Genomic DNA, 21,907 nt, shown 5'->3' on the forward strand with positions numbered 1-21,907 from the left:
ACATTTTCTTTGCAGAATTTATGCTATTGTGGCCTCAAATGATGGTAGGATTTTTTGTAAAATTTTATTTTATTTTTCACAACTTTTTTCTCTCCTGGTACTCAGAAGTACCGTCAGACTTCATGGACAGAATCACAACATGCGCAGAAAAATGCTCCAATTTTTATAACTTGTACTTTATGCCACATAAATATTAAATATTTTTACATTAGAAAATTAAGTGACAGAAATATGATATATCTGAATTTTTTTTTAAATTTCGCATAAATTTATCCTAGAGCAACTTCACAATACATAGTAACTTAGCTACACATTTTTTACAGTATATACATACCACATATTTAGTGATAACTCATGAAATTGTAGGAAACACTTCTTTTTCTCATTGCAGCACAAATACACTTTACATGTACTACATTGAGAATGTAGTCTCGACTGAATTTTATTTTTCGCACACATTTCGCATCGTCCTCTTTTACAACTGAACACTACAAAATAGTTCCCTCGGTTACCAAGACGTACATTCTTCGGAACAGAAAAGCTATCCTTCCTTCTCTTTGGGAGAGTTATTTCATCTTTACCAGAGTCTCTCTTTTTGAGATCTGGCACTTGCTGTTCATTCATTAGCCCTAGTGCCACAGCATGCCTGAATTCCAGCAGTGGCAGTGCCCCATGTAGATCAATGAAAATGACGTAAGCATTGACAAAAGCAATTTCTATTGCTCCCCAGAAGAGACGGTGCCACCATTTCTTTGATCGCTTGTCAAGACCATAAGTTGAACGTAATCTGTCTGCATGATCCACACCACCCATGTTTTTATTGTAATGACATACAATAACTGGACATGGTATAGTCATACTAGTTCCATCTTCCTGTTTTCTTGTCACTACGCTCTGTTCAGTGCCATGGAAGTTTGAAACAAAATACACTACTTTATTTTTCTTCCATTGAAATACTGTTAGGTCTAAAGATGACTCTCTGTGATTTGATTTAGACATTTTTCTTTAGGTAAATTCCCTGGCAAACCTTTCCTGTTTGTTCTAATTGTTCCACAGGCAAATGTATTTACGGATTTCTGTGTGAGAAAAAGTGGACAGAACAACTAGTGAGAGGTAACGCGTTCTTGCTACAATAAAGTGTTCGCACAACCTGACGGTACTAATAAGTCCGCCTTATATTTTCCACTTTATCTCATTCACTTGTAACGTAATGCTTCAAACTATTATAAAAAGACAAAGAAGGTAAGTACGTACAATGGAAAACTCAACGGAAGTTTCAATAAATTGCGCACAAATTCAGGCAACACCATGGAAACAAGCACATACAATCTTCTGTTTTCACAGCAGCGCGCGAAAAACAATTTCAAGCTCTGACTGCCAGAGAGGTCTATGTATTGCACAATAACATCTATGAAACAGTAGAGCAGAGTTACTGTTACATACCGACAGACTCTCAGATCACGAAACTGCACCACGAGAAAATAATGAGAGTCAAAACTTACTGGTACTTTTAAGTACCGTCAGGCAAGAAAGGGTTAAAACTGATCTGTAGTAAAATTAAGTTTCTTAATTCATCAGAGGATACTAAAACCAATTTACTACTTTTTATTTTCCAAGTTATTACCATTTATTTCAGAAACAATACTTCTTTTTCGCTTATAAAAATGCCTGCAGCCTTTTGTACTGGTCTGATGTTATCGAACAAGATGTACAAATGCTCGAACAGTCCACGGGTGTACTACTGGTCCGTAGTGTCCAACGGGCACAATATTTCGGCGATCAGACATGTCGCTATCGTCAGGTGCACTGACGAACTGCGCAGTGCACCTGACAATGACGACACGTCTGATTGCCGAAATATTGTGCCCGTTGCACACTACGGACCAGTAGTACACCCGTGGACTGTTCGAGCAAGAAATATGCCGGGAGAAACTGAAGAATCACAAGGTGTACAAATATTTACATGTGGTAGTAGATTTTTTAAAAAAAAATAATCCATAACCCTCCTCACTAGATTATCCCATGCAGAATGTCTTTTCATTTCCTGGAAAATGTGACTGAGTGGCGATGTTGTTTGAGAAATAAATGATTTACATATTATAGAGTAATGTTGACTTTTTGGAAAATGTTGTTCAGTTTCTTTCCAAACAGTTGTGCACTAACTCAAATTGAAAATATTACACCCAGAAACAGCAGTTCAGTATTTAACAAGCTTTGTTGGAGCAGCTGTGCTAAAACAGCAGAACAAGGTGTGACCTCCACAGGCAGAAATACTCTCCTGTATTTATTGTGGATAGCCCAGAATTTATTCATTCTGAATGTGGAGAAAGCAGCACAAGGAGAGATTTGGAAATGGAATGTAAGTTCAGGGAGAAGAAATAAATACTTTGAGGTTTGCTGGTAACACTGTGTGAATCTTTCAGAGCCTGCAAAGGAATGGGAAGAGTAGCAGAACAGAATCACTAGTCTCTTCAAAACAGGTTATAAGGTGAACATCAACAAAAGTAAAACAGACATTGTTAAATATAGTCACATTAAATCAGAAATGAGACACTAAACGTAGTAAATGAGTTGTGCTGTATGGCCAGCAAAAAACTGCTGGCCAAAATAGAGGGGATATAAAATGCAGTGAGATGATAGAAGGGCACTACTGGAAACAAAAAGAAATAAAACAATACGAGCGAAGGAAAGTTGCTACTCCTTTCCTTCTCTCGTATTGTTACATTCCCTCCTAGATTTTCCAAAGAAATAAAACATTTATACTAATAATAAAACTCTAAAACTGTTCTGTGTACCTGTCTTATCTGTTTGAACATGCTAAAATCCAAATCTTCTAAATGATTTTCATGGGGTTTTTCGTATGTAACTAGAGTGCAGTTTGAGGCAGTGCATAGGCTTTATTTCATAAATATTGGATCACGGAAAAAAGAAGATATCTTAACTTAAAGTTTTAGGTGTCTTCTTAAGTTTACTAATGCAGATGTTAACCTTAGTGATAGATGGCACTGTTATTATTGTAGCACACCTAATAACCACTAGGTGGCATTGTTAATTTGTTTTACCTTAATAACAGAAATTTTTTAAAAGTTCACATCACTGACATAATTAAAACCAGCATTCTTATCTTTATGACAACAAAATAAAATTGAGTTTACTTGGCTAGCATCTACAGATTTATTGATTTTGCTTTGCATATAAAATATTTAATGCATTTGCTGTGCTTATTTGGATAACTTTTATTTATATTTGACTTTTAGCCATGAAAAATGAATGTACTGAGAAAGTGATCTTATCAGGGTTCTGTTTTAATCGATTGAGTACCAGAACCCTAAAAAGCAGTGCTATGTAGAGTCCTTTCTTGAACTTCTGTGGTGAAGCTCAGGTGTTTAGCTAGTCTTATATAAATGTATGTTAGAAAGTCGTTTATGAAGTCATTTATCTGGATTGTAGTCTTCTACGGCAGTGAAATGTGTACGATAAACAGTTAAAGCGAGAAGAGAACAGAAGCTTTTGAGATGTGATACTACAGGAGAATGCTGAAGATTAGGTTAATAGGTCATGTAACTAAAGAGCCAGTAATGAATAGTATTGGGGAGAAAAGAAATGATGGCACAACTTGACCAAAAGAAAGGATCAGTTGACGAGACATCCTGATGGCTTAAGGGACCGTCAGTTAGGTAGTGGGAGGCAATGTTGGAGAAAAATAAAAGCATGGAACTAAACAGGAAGAGTTCTCTCACAGTTGAGAGAGTCGCATCTGACCTACCTGAACTTCTAGACAGGAGATTTTAGTGTGGTCAGAGGGTGCCCGGTTCATCTAGTTATTATGTCAAGTGATCACACAACTACCATTTCTTCGTTCATTGTTGTGTGGCTCTTCTGCTCTGGTAACCATATTTTAGTAGTAAGCTAAGGACATAGCCTGCGTAAGCAGTTTTCAGTTTTGTATGAGTGTCTGTGTATGCTAAATTCATCTTCTGTAGCTTTTGCTATTTCTGTATTTTACCCAGTGTAACCACATTCATGTTGTTCAGTATTCATAGGGGCACTGGTTACCATGATTTTGACTGATGTACAAAACAACTACCACCACATGGGTAGAACTCTCTCTCTCTCTCTCTCTCTCTCTCTCTCTCTCTCTCTCTCTCTCTCTCTCTCTCTCTCTCCAGACCTTAGTGCACCACTGCCATCAAAGAGTGACTAATATGACTAGGTTACAGGAGTGCGGCTGCTGGATGTCATTAATTTCTTGTGACAATATTTTGGATGACAATGGGCTATCCGCCTTCAGGTGAGTTTTACACTAGAGATTGCTGGTGAATGTCATAGTGTTTGTACTGAAAGATTGGCACACGCACACTGTTTACTGCTGCACGACAGCCTGCTGTCGAGTTCAGCGTCCACTGGCAAATGTTGCGTACGTGAGGCACGCAGGCATGCGCATAATAGTCTTATTGTGAACACACCCTCTGTCGGATTGAAATCCAGTGGAGCTAAAATTCAGGGGTAGGGTACACAAATTTAAAAAAAAAGGGGGGGGGGGGGGGGGAGAGAGAGAGAGAGAGTTGTTGTTGTTGTTGTTGTTGTTGTGTTTTCAGTCCTGTTGCTGTTGTTGTTGTTGTTGTGGTCTTCAGTCCTGAGACTGGTTTTATGCGGCTCTCCTTGCTACTCTATCCTGTGCAACCTTCTTCATCTCCCAGTACCTACTGCAACCTACATCCTTCTGAATCTGCTTAGTGTATTCATCTCTTGGTCTCCCTCTACGATTTTTACCCTCCACGCTGCCCTCCAATGCTAAATTTGTGATCCCTTGATGCCTCAGAATATGCCATACCAACCGATCCCTTCTTCTAGTCAAGTTGTGCCACAAACTTCTCTTCTCCCCAATCCTATTCAATACCTCCTGTAGCACCACATTTTGAAAGCTTCTATTCTCTTCTTGTCTAAACTATTTATCGTCCACGTTTCACTTCCATACGTCGCTACACTCCATACAAATACTTTCAGAAAATATTTCCTGCCACTTATATCTATACTCGATATTAACAAATTTCTCTTCTTCAGAAACGCTTTCCTTGCCATTGCCAGTCTACATTTTATATCCTCTCTACTTCGACCATCATCAGTTATTTTGCTCCCCAAATAGCAAAACTGCTTTACTACTTTAAGTGTCTCATTTGCTATTCTAATACGCTCAGCATCTCCCGACTTAATTCGACTACATTCCATTATTCTCGTTTTGTTTTTGTTGATGTTCATCTTATATCCTCCTTTCAAGACACTGTCCATGTCGTTCAGCTGCTCTTCCAGGTCCTTTGCTGACACAATTACAATGTCATGGGTGAACATCAAAGTTTTTATTTCTTCTCCATGGATTTTAATTCCTACTCCGAATTTTTCTTTTACTGCTTGCTCAATATACAGATTGAACAACATCGGGGAGAGGCTACAACCCTGTCTCACTCCCTTCCCAACCACTGCTTCCCTTTCATGTCCCTCGACTCTTATAACTGCCATCTGGTTTCTGTACAAATTGTAGATAGCCTTTCGCTCCCTGTATTTTACCCCTGCCACCTTTAGAATTGGAAAGAGAGTATTCCAGTCAACATTGTCAAAAGCTTTCTCTAAGTCTACAAATGCTAGAAACATAGGTTTTCCTTTCCTTAATCTTTCTTCTAAGATAAGTCGTAAGGTCAATATTGCCTCACGTGTACCAATATTTCTATGGAATCCAAACTGATCTTCCCCAAGGTCGCCTTCTACCAGTTTTTCCATTCGTCTGTAAAGAATTCGTGTTAGTATTTTGCAGCTGTGACTTATTAAACTGATAGTTCGGTAATTTTAACATCTGTCAACACCTGCTTTCTTTGGGATTGGAATTATTATATTCTTCTTGAAGACTGAGGGTATTTCGCCTGTCTCATACATCTTGCTCACCAGATGGTAGAGTTTTGTCAGGACTGGCTCTCCCAAGGCCGTCAGTAGTTCTAATGGAATGTTGTCTACTTCCCGGGCCTTGTTTCGACTCAGGTCATTCAGTGCTCTGTCAAACTCTTCACGCAGTATCGTATCTCCCGTTTCGTCTTCATCTACATCCTGTTCCATTTCCATAATATTGTCCTCAAGTACATCGCCATTGTATAGACCCTCTATATATTCCTTCCACCTTTCTGATTTCCCTTCTTTTCTTAGAACTGGGTTTCCATCTGAGCTCTTGATATTCATACAAGTGGTTAGAGAGAGAGAGAGAGAGAGAGAGAGAGAGAGAGAGAGAGAGATGTATGTGGCACTAGACGTGACAGTAGTAGTAAAATTTTGTCATTGTCTTCACATGTGAACAACAAAAAGAGAACACATTATGATAAAGTAATATTTTTGTTACCTGCAAAGACCTGTGTTCTGCTTAGCTCAGGAAAGGGTGATCCGGGTTTTCGGAAGGCTGGAGTCTACAGAATACTGTCACTGTGGGAAAACCCACACTGTCCAGACCACATGCACAGTACACGGAATAGGCTCTGAACACGATCAACCACACCTGACGCTCACAGTTGGTATTAGTTATTGAGAAACCTGTGGAAGTTTGTTCGGATTACCATATTAATTGCAATGGCTGCTTTCATCGGCATGAGACGTGTGGCACAGTTGTTTCTTCAATTTCTTCACAAACGCACACTTTCACCCCTAATGCCTCATCTAGTGACAGTTAATTTTACCACTGAATTCAAACTCCATGCGTCAGCAGTTTGACAGAGGGTGTGCATGTAATAACACTATTGCATGCGCGGCTCAGATGGAGCAACATTGGACAGAGGGTGCTGAACCTCACAGTGGGTGGTTGTGCAATAGTAACCTATGCATGTGTGCCACTGTGCCAATTTTTGGACATATACCGGCAATCACCAGCATGAAACTTACCTAAAGATAGCTACCTGGTCATCACCCAAAATATCATGACAAGATGTTATGTGGCTGCAATCCTGAATGGTCAAGGAATAGAGGAAAGCACCCTAAGCTGGACTCCTGTAAAGCAGATCCCCCCGCCCCTGTTCTCTTTGATCTGCATTTTCCTGATCCGTAGACTGCTGCCTCTCTCTAGCAGAATGCACAAATTGCCCACTTCACCTGTTGCTTATTAGTTCACTGTTACTTGTTTTGACAGCCATAAAGGTTTTACAGAATGCCATATTTTTCATTATTTCTCCTTGAAGGGTAAGCGTATCAGACCATGTGTGTTCTTGAATAGGAACGTTTACAGTTAGTGTTTATGATTAAACTGTTTCGTCTAGTTGTTTGATCAAAAATTTAGGCTATACTGTTTAACAGTTTATTTGTTTAACAGTTTATTTGTTTAACAAAATTTAGGCTATAGTTGTGTAAATTGAACCCCTTTCAGGTGCCTAAACCAGACCACTTACTTTTTCAGCATTTAGAGTCTGCCTATATTAGTACACATTATTATTCTCTTGGGGTTCTCTTGTTGATTTCACGAGGATAATGGGAAATATTTATCAAAGAAAGTGGAGGTCATCTAAAATGACAAAAGCTGTCAATGCCGTTCAGAAAAAGATGATGGGTTGAAAGATGCTCTCAGTAAGCAGCTACACATTCTGAAAACAACATTTATGAGGTTGTCCAAAGCAAAGTGTGATGTATGTTAGGATAAGGGGGGGGGGGGGGGAAGAGAGAGAGAGAGAGAGAGAGAGAGAGAGAGAGAGAGAGAGATCAGCCAACCTATAATTTCAATGTTGGGTAAAGTTCATGAAGACCTGGTTTACTATTGTCTTACTATGAGAGCTTCTTTCTTTATGCTTACTTGTAATGGCTTGTGAAGACCAGCCATACAAGTGGCATACAGAAATAACATTGAACACATTCTCAGACAGAAAATTATTGGGAAACACTGTGCTAGTATTTATCGTAAATATCACAACCTGGAATTATCAGAAAGCAAGCTTACAGTAATATCCTATAGCACAGCTCTTGAGTGCTGCAGCAAAGGAAAAGCACACTGTTACATTGTACCTACTTTGATATTAGATGATGATTTCTCTGTTTTAATACTTCTTTCTAATTTTATTTAGTTTTGTTTTGATTATATTTACAAGGAGTCTGATTTTGGCTACTACTTTTCAAACAGACTAACGTTTTTGAAAATAATTTGTTTCTCATAACAACAGCCCCAACTTGACTTCATATTTTAAACAGGTAAAAAGCACACTTGCAAGATATTGGCCAATCCCTTATGAAAATTTGGGCCATAGTTCTGAGAGCACACAACTATGGCCTCCTGAAAGTACAACTTTTAAAGCTGGCACTGTTAATGTGAAGTACATTTGCAGGATCTGTGCTATTCTTCAACTTGATTGGCATGATTAAACTGTAAATCAAAAATCATTAACTTCATTTTATAATAATTCTTTAGTTCCTGAGGTTTATTTGCTTAGATTTTGATGCATTTATAGAACAGCAAAATATCAACACAAGAATATTGTTAAAATAATACTGATCGAATATTGTTAAAATAATATTCAGCATATGTGTGCATGTAGTTGACTTACTATATACTTACTTCTTCTTCTTCTTCCTATTATTAACGTAGAATAACATGTTCTCGAACAAATGTGTGTCCACTTCTCCCTTTCTCTTCCCTCACCTTCAACGTCTCGTAAATAGCAGGTTCTGATTCTCACTTCACTGCACACTACTTCATGCTAGGTTGGTTGCAGGGGGGCAGAGTGAATGACAGACAACCAGTGTGCACAAGAGTTTAAAACCTGTACTTTTGGGAGGTCATATCTTCATACTCTCAGAATTATGACCCAAATTTTCATACAGGATCAATTCGTGGGGTGGGTATCTTGCAAGTTCGCTTTTTTCTCCTTAAAATACAAGGTACAGTTAACATTTCCTTGTACGAATAAACTGTAAATGGTGCCTGATGCTGTTGTTGTTGTTGTGGTCTTCAGTCCTGAGACTGGTTTGATGCAGCTCTCCATGCTACTCTATCCTGTGCAAGCTTCTTCATCTCCCAGTACCTACTGCAACCTACATCCTTCTGAATCTGCTTAGTGTAATCATCTCTTGGTCTCCCTCTACGATTTTTACCCTTCACACTGCCCTCCAATGCTAAATTTGTGATCCCTTGATGCCTCAAAACATGTCCTACCAACCGATCCCTTCTTCTGGTCAAGTTGTGTCCCACAGACTCCTCAATTCTATTCAATACGTCCTCATTAGTTATGTGATCTACCCATCTAATCTTCAGCATTCTTCTGTAGCACCACATTTCGAAAGCTTCTATTCTCCTCCTGTCCGAACTATTTATCGTCCATGTTTCACTCCCATACATGGCTACACTCCATACAAATACTTTCAGAAACGACTTCCCGACACTTAAATCTATGCTCGATGTTAACAAATTTTTCTTCTTCAGAAAAGATTTCCTTGCCATTGCCAGTCTACATTTTATATCCTCTCTACTTCGACCATCTTAATGCTATAAAGTAAATATTAGGTGCTTTTGAATTTTTAACTTTTTACTATTTTCTATTTTTTAAAATAAAAAAGAACAATGTCAGAGTCCTGTTTTGTGCATTCCTGTCTGCTAATTACGCTGAGAAAACTTTGAGAATAACACGTGTGGTTTCCCGCAGAGGTCTCGCGACTCTGGCGGGGAGGACGACACGTGGGTGAAGCAGCAGCTGAGCTCCCTGCAGTACCTGCGGAAGGTTGTCGACGCGCGCCTCCAACGCCTCAAAGACGGTGCCGACTCAGATTCAGCTGGTGAGTCTACTGCTGCTGTGTGTGTCACACTCTGGTGCCTGTGTTTGGGAACTGGGTGGGGGTGGGGTGGGGGGTGTTTGGCAACATTGCATACCTTGCAACAGATTGGGCCAGGATATGCATTTCTCGTGTTAAGTGGGTAGTAGTACGGGAGATGACGATTCTGATGCCGCATACTCTCTGCCCCGTTCCTCTGACTGTGGCGTGTGGTTTATTGGTTTTAGCCTGAAAACTAACTAATGGGAAGATCTGCAGCTGTTTTTTGCTGGACAGTACTGCAGCAGACACCACTGATGGGTCTAAAGACTGCACAAGACATTATCTCGTCCCTGCCGAAAACATTACAAATTGGGAAGTGTTGTAGCTGTTACGTTGTGCATCTGTCCATCAGAGCTAGGGAAGACAGTGTTAGCCGCCAATGTGAGTAAGTCTGAAGTAGATGTCTCCAGTGAAATGAAGCGACTTAAACCACTCCGGGACAGATACTGTATCAATTAGGTTCCTTTCAGAGTATGCTGATACAATAACTCCATATTTAGCAATCATATACAACTACTTGTTCTGTGAAAGGTATGTACATACAGACTGGAAAGTTGCACAGGTCACATCCTGAATTACAGATCTGTATCACTGACGGACATTTATTTGTAGTAGGATTTTGCAACGTGTACAGTGTTCAAACTTCAGGAATTACTTCAGAGGAAATGGTCGATTGACAAATACTCAGTGCGGTTTCAGAAAATATTGTTCTTATGAAACAACAACTAGCTCTTCATTGTCATGAAGTAATGAGTGCTGTCAACAGAGGAGTTCAAATTGATTCCGTATTTCTAGGTATCGAGAAGGCTCTTGGTGCAATTCCTCATAAGTGGCCTTTAATCAAGACTGCATGCCTGTGAAGTATCGTGTCACTCGTGTTAATGGATTCGTGTTTTCCTGTCAGAAAAGCCGCAGTTTGTAATAATTGATGGGAAGTCATTGAGTAAAATGGAAGTGATATCAGGCATTCCCCAAGGAAGTGTTGTATGCACTCTGCTGTTCCTAGTCTATATAAAAGATTTAGGAGACAATTTTTTCTTCCTTCCAAGATTTCTTTCCAGATGATGATGCCATTTACCATTTAGAAAAGTCATCAGAAGATCAAATCTAATTGCAAAATGACTTAGACAAGATATCAGTTTGGTGTTAAAAGTGGCAATCGACTGAATGATGAAAAGTGTGAAGGCATCCACACAGGTACTAAAAGGAACCCCTCTAAATTTCATTTACACGATAAATCACACAAATATAAAGGTTGTAAACTCAGCTAAACACTTAGGGATTACAATTATGAATAACTTAAATTGATCACATATATAATGTTTGGAGAAAGCAAACCAAAGACGGCGATTTATTGGCAGAACGCTTAGAAAATGCAACAGCCCTACTAAAGAGCCTGCTTAAAATAGGCTTGTCTACCCTTTTCTGGAGTACTGCTGCACAGTATGGGATCCACATCTTTTAGGATTGACAGAAGACACCAAAAAGGTTCAAAGAAAGGCAGCTCATTGTGTATTATTGAGAAATAGTGGGGACAACGTGATGGATATGACATAAGAGTTGGGCTGGCAATTATCAAAAAATAGATGTATTTCCCTGTGGTGAGATTTTTTCACAAAATTTCAATCACCATATTTGTCCTCAGAATGTGAAACCATTTTGTTGGCACCCACCTACATAGGGAGAAATGATATACATAATAAAATAAGAGAAATCAAAGCTTACACAGAATGATTTGCTTTCTCCATGTGCTGTTCGAGAGTGGAATGGTAATAAAAAGCAGGAAGGCATTTTGATGAACCCTGTGCCAAGCACCTAATTGTGAATTACAGAGTAGTTGTATAGATGTAGGTGTAATTTGGCGATTGCTGCATTATTGTGAACTCTGTCTTTTGCAGTAAGATAGAAACAAGAAATTAACTCTGGCCCTGATCGTGTGTACATTATATGAAATAACAGTTACATTAGAATCTGCTTCAAACATTCAGTCATGAAGGTGCTGTTGATTGTACTGTAATCACAGCCCACCTGCATTTTGCCAAGCACACAGTACAATTTTGTGGGGCTTTTCGTAGATCGTACTCGCAGTGATTCATTGGACACAAAGTGCACTCACAAGAAAATTCTTTCATTGTTTCTAGACATAATAAAAAATGTATAAAATTTCAGTCTACTTGATTAATTACTTATGAGTTGAGGTGGACCTTTATTAAAACAAAAATTAATGCATGTCATTTAAAATGTATTACTGAATAAAAATATAACTTTTAAAAAAATTTTCACATGTAAGTAAATAAAATAAACCTAGTATGCAGTTTCTACTATTTTGTAACGTTATCACATATGTTCCTCTTGATATACAAAAGTTTTAGTCCTCCTTCAACTCCATCTGGGAGAAAACCAAACCACAATTCTTACACATTCATATTTCTGAAGCCCAATTTTTTTCCCTAGAATAGACCAACATCTCTCACTTAACAAAAATTCCTTGAGCTGTGTTGTTCTGCATAAAAACTAAGAAATCCACTTCCAAGATTAATTGTCTTTGATTCAGCAGCTGCTCTTGGGTGACAATTATTATTAACTCCTTGCATGTACTGTTTCATAACATTTTTCATAGAGAGAACCTCCATTTTCAAGTAAATAACTTCGAAAAATCTCAAAATCTAACGCCAGGTTTAGAATCGGCATGAAAATTCCTTTGAGATGAGAAATTTAACACTTTGATTCTCTGTCATTTTGAATTTGCTAAAAATTTTGTACATTTTGTACTGCTAAGATGACTCGCAGGGCTGTGGAAATATAGTGAGCTAAAGTATGTATATATGCAACATAAAAACTCTTTAAGTTAATGCTAAAATAAATTAAATAGCGCTAGCCTACAGGCAACTTAATTATGTATTAATATACATGTTTTCTACCTCATTTTGTCACCTCACATCTCTAACAGTTATTGGGGAAGGGATGCCTTTAACCCTCGACTGCTGGTGATTTTCTAATTTTCCCATACAAAATCACAGTGAAGTTTTATTCGATGATTAGAACAGTTGTAAGGGTAGAATTAAAGTGTTGTAATAAGAAAATCTGAAACTTAATTTAGAGTTGATTTTAATTGATATTTTACATAAATCATGAGCAAAACGCAAAAATTTGTGTTCAGTCTTACAAAAGCAGAAGAAACTCACTGATAATTTTCCTGTGTATTATATACGTTGAAGCAGGGTTCCATACACAAACTCGGGAATACATGTTACAAAACTACTGGTGTGAGAAGTTATTATGCGAGTGAGACTAGAGAATGTGTATAACATGACTCCTGATGCTTAAGACAGAAAAGTTGCGGCATCTAATGTTAGAGAACAACAGAAAAATAGCAGCCTACAATGAACCAGAGCATCAGGAAGTATTAAGACAGGTAAATTTCTATTTACGACGAGCAAACAGAGCAGAAATTTCGACCGATGCAGTAACAACTGGGTCCACGAAATTGTCTGGAGAGAGCTGAACACGCATTCACGTTGCCCATAGCTGGAGGGTTAAATAGACTTAAGTGTCACTTCACAGTGAACTGATGTTGTGGTAGGTCATGTAGACCTGCAAAACTTTCAGTTTTTGTGATTGACATCCATATGTAAGTTGGCAGCAGTGCAGAAACATGCCTGATACCGTTAGTTAAAACTTCCGGGCCGACCAGCCGTGGTCAGTCTGTAAAGCTATTTCTTATTCATAATGTTATGTTGCCAACTGCAGGCAACATCTTCCGAGGTGAGACGACAGCTGGCTACCAGGCCACGGAGCGCATAGAGGGCACCACCATATATCACGTGGGGCTGACTGTAAGTCTATCTCTGATTAACGTTATTATTCTCAATTGAAAGTAATTGATTATCGCATCGTTGGTGCAAAGTTGACCGCCTAACTTTAAGCCTTCCTCTTCTCTATTAAAATTATTGTGGTGTTTCTGAATATCTATAACTTCTCTATACATGTGTGCATAATAATGCGATGTCCTGGCTAGCACACTCATCTCACTAAATTTTATTTCAGGATCACCGTCTTTAAAAATGTCTTCTGCTACAGCTGATTTGTCGGTATGTCCCAGTCGACATTTCCTTTTGTGTTCGGTTAAGTGGGTATTGACACTTCTTTTTGTTGTTCCAGTATAAACCTTATCACAGCTACACGGAATTATATACACCCCAGGAATTGCTAAGGGGTGTCGAGCGTCTTTCACCGATCTCAAACACTTACTAATCTTCCTGGTGGGTCTAAAGATTGTTTCAACTTGAAACTTTGTCAGAACTTTCCCAATATGGTCCATAATATTGCAAATAAATGGAAGAAAAACTTTTCCAACTGAATGTTTTGAGACATTTTTCTTCTGGGATGGAGTGCTTAATCTAGCTCGTTGTCTACTGACAACATTCAGCAACAACTACTGTCAGCTGGAAACGTTTTTCTTCCATTTATTCGCAATATTATGGACCATATTGGGAAAGTTCTGGCCAAGTTTCAAGTTGAAACAATCTTCAGACCCACCAAGAAGATTAGTGTGCTTTTAAGATTGGCGAAAGCAACACCTCCAGTGTATAAAATTCTGAGTAGTTGTGGGAAGGTTTATATTGGAACAATGAAAAGATGTGCCAATACCCGCTTAACCTAACGCAAAAGGGACTGTCGACTGGTACATACCGACAAATCAGCTGTAGCGGAACATCTTCTTAAAGATGGTGATCGTGAAATAAAGTTTTGGGAGACGAGTGTGTTTGCCAGGACATCACATTATTATGCACGCATGTATAGAGAAGCTGTAGAGATTCAGAAATACCACAATAATTTTAATGGAAAAGAGGAAGGCTCGAAGTTAGATAAGATGTGGCAGTCGACTTTGCACCGACGATGTGACAATCGATTACCTTCACTTGAGAATAATGATGTTAGTCATAGGTAGACTTACAGTTAGGTGACGTACAGTGGCGCCCTCTATTCACTCTATTGAAATGGGATCTCCGTGGCCTGGCAACCAGTCATTGACTCACCTCGGAAGATGTTGCCCACAGGTGGCAACGAAATGTCAGGAAGTAGTAGTTTCACAGATCGACCACAGCCTCACAGCCTGGAAGTTTTAACTAATCGAGACGCCGGCCCTGAAAGCCTACACGTCGTGATGTCTGATATTAGTTGTGACAGTTAGCATCTTTCAGAATGTGTCTGCGAAATAAACTTTTTGTTATGAAGAAATGTTTTGACTTACTGGTTTTTACACAGCACATACAATGTCTGTCTAAACATTATCTGACCTTTGATTTTCCCATGCAAAGTAGAGATGATAGCATGGCACCACTGTACACAGGAAGAGACCTTTATGTGCACGCATGAATTTTGTCCCCGCCTTCCAGCGTGTCAGTCGCTGCCTGTCGGTCACTGAGTGTTCGTCGGATTACAGATTCTCTCGAGATGACTGAATGTGCTGAGCAGAGGTACTGCATCAAATTTTGTTAAAAGCTTAGTGATTCTCAAAGCGAAACAATTCGTAAGATTCAGCAGGTGTACAGAGAAGATGCGATGGGTGTAACACAAACTAAGGAGTGGTTCAACCGATTCAAAAATGGCCACACATCGGCGGAGAGTGATCGGCGTTCTGGCAGGCCCCGAACTGATCAGAGTGCAGCTGTTGGTGAGAGGATGCAAAATTTGGTGATGGCTGATTGTCATTTGACAGTGGGGGAGATTGCCCGAGAGGTTGGAGTGAGTAAAGATTCTGCACACGGAATTTTGCATGACAATTTGAACACGCATCGAGTGACTGCGAAATTCGTGCCCGAGTTGTTGTCACCGGAACAAAAAGACCTCCGTTTTGACGTTGCACGGGACCTCCTGAACACGACCGACACTGATCCTCGGTTTCCCGAACACCGTGATAACTGGAGATAGTCACAGGTTCACGGCTACGACCCGGAAACAAAAAGACGGTCATCGCAACGGAAGCCTCCTGAGTGTGCGAGGCCGAAGAAAGTACGGCAGGTGTGAAGCAAAATAAAGGTGATGGTGACTGTCTTCTTTGATGTCCGTGGAATTGTGCATCACGAATATGCACTGGAAGGACAAACAGTGACAAAGGAGTACCTGTTTCGTGGCGACTCCGTGACGCAGTTCGGCGCAAAACACCGGACGTGTGGATGGTGGAAAACTGGGAACTGTATCACGACAATGCCCCTGCTCATTCGTCCCACTTGATCCAAAATTTTGTGGTCAAACATGGAATTACAGCCATTCACCAACCTCCCTACTATCCAGAAATTGCTCCTTGAAACTTCCGATTGTTTCCAAAATTGGAGACCCAATTGAAAGGATTCAGTTTTGAGAGTAGAAAAGAGAGAATGTGGAACACGGCAATGGAGCTGTACACCATTCCGAAAGAAGACTTCCAGAGGTGTTTCCAGCAGTGGAAGGATCGGTGGGCTAAGTTTGTGCAAGCACAAGGGGCCTACTTTGAAGGGGTTTATGGTGTAATAGAAAATATTTTTTTCTGGCCGAAGGTTGGATACTATTTAGACAGGACTCGTGTTAAGAAAGACCGCATCTCGGACATAATTTTTATTGGCCTCGGGCACTGGAAAAATTGCGGGTGCTAACTGCTGCAGTGAGTGTCTTTCAGAGACTGCTTCTAAAGGTGCATTTATGGTGCCACTTCGCTACCCACCTGTACGGTCGGGTGATGGTGACATGTGCCCACTGGGTCTTCCCACCTTATTTAACCTGCACCACTGTCGCTTACCCTATCCGTCGCTACGATCATTACCAAGTGGGGATATCGACCTGTCTCGTGTTTCTTGCCGTGACCGTCAGTGGACGTGCTGAAACTTGACCTGTGACTGGCTACTTGGAAGTCATTTTAGCAGTGCTGTGTTTGACTGCTACTCGTTACACAGTTTCTTGTACAATGTACACCTACATCTACATTTCCATCTACAGCTACATCCGTAATCTGCAATCTACTGCAAAGTGCGTGTGGCAGGGGGTATTTCTTGTTGTACCGTATATTAGGATATAGTGTGTGGGGAGAAATGACGTCTGAAATACCACTGTACAAATTGTAATTAGATTAATCTTATCTTATGATCACTGGAAGATTTAGGAGTAGTGATCTGTACTATATTTCTAGAGTACTCACTCAGTTCTGGTAGCTGAAATGTTGTAAGTAGTCTTTTGAGATATACTTTGTGTCAGGCTTCGAGCATCTTTCAGTTCAGGTTTTCCTACATTTCAGTGGTGCTCTCTCGTGAGCAAACTTGTGGAAATGGGGGCTGCCCTTCATTGTGTATTTTCTCTGTCAGCTGATTGTCTTATTTGGCTGATTGTCTTATTTGATACGGGTCCCTCACACTTCAGCTGCATTCTAGGACACATCACTTAAGTATCTTGTAAGCAATCTCCTTTATTGATCATTCACATTTTCCCAGTATCCTACCAAAGTTCACCATATGCAAGGAGTAATCTTATGAGAGCTACAAGTGTCACTTTGAAACAGGCACTTATTTAACCATTATTGGATGCAAAGCTACATGGGACCAGAGTCCTACAGATAATAGCTTCATATTGGACAATATGACATGTAATACCTTTTGGAAATTAGTTCCTCTATTTCACCTAATGTATGATTTCCTTTTTTTTTCCAATAGAGTATCAGCATGAAAATCAACAAAAGCAGTCAATCAAAATCCTTCTCATCCCATCCAGTAAGTCTCCCCTGAACTGTGGTTCTGGACGACTTTTCCAAAATCTGATCCTTTTCCTAAATCTCTCCAGTCCTTTTCCTTCACTCCTCTTCCTTCCCCTTCAATCCTGTTGCCGAAGGCTTGCATATGTACAACCTCCTTTTATGTGTGTGTCTTCTGCTGTTGCTTTGAGAGTAGATTTTCTCATCTATACAACTACTACATTATATTGCCAAAAATTGATTATTTTTGTTGTTATAATAAAGTATGCGAAGAAGGTATGGGTAAAAAGTGACAAAAAATTACCTGATAGTGAGCAGGCTTACAAATCATTCTTGAACAGTAATCTACATGTCATAAACTACAGTGGTTCAATGATATGTAATATAAACTGGAAGTTTGTTAAGGGCTCCTCACGCTTGTAATATTTGTGCAATAATGAGTATTGGAAAAGGCAATTGATGGTTTGTGCAATACATTGAAGGATACTGCAGAGCTTTAAAATATTGGCCCTTGTTCAGTGTCTTGTGCCATATATTGTACCACATAAGGGTGATACTGTGCAATACATGGCACTTTCTATTGAGATTCCACGATCTTTGGACATGCAAACAAGTGATATAGTGACACTGTATGAATATGGTCACACCAGGAAAGACAGGTGCATTCAGCGTAATAGTTCGATCACATATTTAATACTTATTGAGTAATTTTCAGTAGAAACATTCGAAATCAGTGTTTCAGTGTGGGAAAATAAAACTGGAACTGCTTATTTGTTCATTTCAGAAGCTTTATCTTTTTATTGCAGAAATACATAATGGCGCTACCTTATCCATCCTCTGCAATAATGTACCTTAGTCTTTTCAGGCTTATAGATCACTTTGAGCAGTGTGGAAAATGAAATCTGACAAGTATATGAAGAGTATACTCTTTTATAACAATGAAAACAATCAATTATTGATGAAATTATTTAATTGTATATCTAAAAACAAAGATGATGAGACTTACCAAACAAAAGCGCTGGCAGGTCGATAGACACACAAACAAACACAAACATACACACAAAATTCAAGCTTTCGCAACAAATGGTTGCTTCATCAGGAAAGAGGGAAGGAGAGGGAAAGACGAAAGTATGTTGGTTTTAAGGGAGAGGGTAAGGAGTCATTCCAATCCCGGGAGTGGAAAGACTTAACCTTAGGGGGAAAAAAGGACAGGTATACAGTCGCGAGCACACACACATATCCATCCGCACGTACACAGACACAAGCAGACATTATTTAATTGGATAGATAAAAAATTTACTCACCAAGTGGTGGCAGAACACACACACAAGACTTTCATAATTGGCAAGCTTTTGGAGCCAGTGGCTCCTCTTTCCAGCAAAAGGATTGAAGGAGAAGGAAGAGGAGTGAAGGAAAAGGACTGGAGATGTCTAGGAAAATGGGTAGATTTTGGGAAAGTCACCCAGAACTGTGGGTCAGAAGAGACTTACCGTATGGGATGAGAAGGAACGACTCATCCCATTTCCCTAGAATTCTCCAGTCCTTTTCCTTCGCCCTTCTTCCTTCCCCTTCAACCCTTCTGCCTAAAGAAGAAGCCACTGGCTCTGAAAGCTTGCCAATTATAAAAATCTTTTATGTGTGTGTTCTGCTGCCGCTTGGTGAGTAGATTTTTTATCTATCCAATTAAAGAATATCTTCTTTTGTATCTTTACATAAGATGTAACGACGTTTACCAATTTGTTGGGATTCCATGTTCATCCCTAAAAAATTGCGACAGTTTTGTGGCTCGGCAGCAAGTTCTCTTAGCATGTCAGTACGGTCAGACATAGAACACCTTCTGAGCCATTTCTTCATCCGTCACCATTTCCTCTGACTTTTCTTTCTCCAGCACATAGCAGTTACAATTGGAATACAATCGAGTTCTGCATTACTGAGCACTGACATGTTCGCTATGAAGGCAGAGTACTGACTTTCCAGTAGTATTGTGCCCTTTTGTACAATGTATTGACGCAGTATTATCGAGCAATAAATTTAGTGCGTGTGTGAGGCCCCTCGGGGACATTCAGAGCTGTCGGAAAAAGTGCTGCACGTAATTTCTTAGCTGTTGCTGAAACTGGTGAAATTGTGAGCAGTGCGGACAGGGTACGTTCGAAGTGTGCATCCGTGCCTCCTCTTCTGCAAATAACCACATTTTTGGCACGAACGAACCACAGATGAAGAACGGAACATTGTTTTTGCTTCACACACTGCAAGTAATCCACTAGCGATGTGAATAGTGGTAGATAAAGGTTTCCGACAAGAAACGAAGTGCCCGAGAGACCGGTGAAGTGTCAGCTGTGAGGCTGCAGCATAAACGCTTTCTAAGTTGTCTACAATAAGCCACTAACCAGAGTCTGAGGAATGACCTGTAGCTCCACGCAGTGGTCGGACCCTGCCACCCCATTATTAGTTGCTGTACAGCACGGGAAACTGCAGTTCTCTTTATCAGGTTGCCCTCCGTGGGGTGGGTGCACGCAGTGACTGTGGTTATATTGGGTTAGATACAGCAGCAATCAGTCGTAGAATTAAGTTGCTTTAATATGACATTTATAGTCACGACGCAGATCAGATTTCGACCTGTGTCAGGTCATTATCAATGCTAAAACAAATACAGGAGTATATATTACAATGTGATTTACACAGGTTATAAGTCCATCAAATCATCGTCTTTTAATGTTAACATTACATACCAGTGCGGAATTGTAGCAGTTGTTCGTGCTCGAGTGAATGCTTACACAGTTCAACCATTACTGTCATAAAATTATATGTTGGTTTCACAGTACACATAGGTTTTACGTATGGCGCCCTCTGTGAGCTGCACCTGAAGTATACAGTTTTGACAACATTTTTTGTGATATTTATGTTGTATAGTAACTAAGTAGTAACATGAAATTATTATGAGTAAAACTATGTAAAATTACAATTCTTACTTTTTCTCATGTCTGTAATGTGCTAGATGTTTAAAATTACTATAGCACATAACAGTGACAGTTTACGCCTCATGGGCTAACCTTAATTATAAAACTAATATGGCTACGTAAAGTACGTTATAGGAAGTATTGCATATTTTATCGTGTTGGGACCTGTCTTAACTTAATTAGTTGTTACTTGACAAAAGATATAACGTGAGCTTTATTTACAAAATGCACTTTGTTGGCACTAGTAGCGCTTGTAAGCATCATTTCAACATGTCGCACTTAGTGTCCGAGAAATAAGAACAGTATGATAAACCGTGATCTTTTGAACACTTATTTTGAAAAATGACAGTTTTATGTATTAATTGTTTCTAATAGCTACCCACATGAGTTTGTGTGTTATTCTAATGCAATAAGTTATGTAAATATAGTGTTATGAAAGTGGTACTCGTTTAGCTCTTATGCAAGTGGCTGCTACATAATGGCGTGAGGTCTTTGAGAACCCCTGGGTCGAATTTTTCACCGCTTTCAAGTAGGCAGTTTTCAAACAATTCCCAGAAATGGGCATTTTTCATTATGACCTGATCATTGATCAGGTTACACTTAGCATTTCTTTGGTGGCAAAAGATCTCCATCTCCTCAAGAAGATTGAGGAGTCCACCCTTCTCGCCTCTATGTAGCAACATTACATTTGACGTTAACATTGGCAATTTATGTTTACTTGACAATAAATGTGCAGCCAGACTTGATTTCTCTGCTGCGTCTTTTCTTTCTAGAGCAACATGTTCCTTAAACTTAGTTTCCAGTCTCCTCCCTGTCTGACCTACGTAACATGCTCCACAATCAGGACAATCAGTTTTATAAACCCCCAGATGAATCAAGTACATTTTTTACATCTACGTATGTTGTAAGATACATCCTAAATTATTTGTTGTTCCAAAGGCTACTTTCACATTGTATTTTCTGAAAATCGATGCAATTCTCATGCTCATTTTCCCATAATAAGGCAAGGTGACAAATTTTGTGCTTTCTTTTGGTATCAAGGTATTTATCTCATTACCATATTTTTTCCTCTACATTCCTATATGTGTTAGGATAATTATTCACTTTAGCAATGTATCTTACAGTTGCCATTTCATTGTCATGTTGTTCTTTTGACAACTGAATGGCAAATACACAATTAATGGCAAAATTAAAAAACGCCTTTTTATGTTGAATGGGATGGTTTGATGCATAGTCTAAAATACCATCTGTGCATGCTTTTTTGCGAAAGACACCAAATGTGTGCCTACCATTCTTTCTCTGGATTGATAAATCTAGAAAATTTATGGAACCATTTATCTCAATTACACCAGTAAACTTTATTGATTCATGCCAACTATTGAAAAACTGTAAACTTCAGGCGCAGCTC

General features: G+C 39.3%; 1 protein-coding gene across 3 annotated transcripts in view; it reads left to right on the forward strand.

The window, feature by feature from the left end:
• LOC126213133 (sorting nexin-13-like) overlaps positions 1-21,907 on the forward strand; it is a 399,760-nt gene that overhangs the window by 139,036 nt on the left and 238,817 nt on the right. For all 3 annotated transcript variants that reach the window (XM_049940749.1, XM_049940751.1, XM_049940750.1), the window contains exon 9: positions 9,654-9,783. In XM_049940749.1, the coding sequence (XP_049796706.1) occupies positions 9,654-9,783 (130 nt within the window). The remainder of the gene's footprint in view (positions 1-9,653; positions 9,784-21,907) is intronic.

This window comes from Schistocerca nitens, chromosome 11, assembly GCF_023898315.1.
Source record: "Schistocerca nitens isolate TAMUIC-IGC-003100 chromosome 11, iqSchNite1.1, whole genome shotgun sequence".
Classification (NCBI taxonomy): Eukaryota; Metazoa; Arthropoda; class Insecta; order Orthoptera; family Acrididae; genus Schistocerca; species Schistocerca nitens.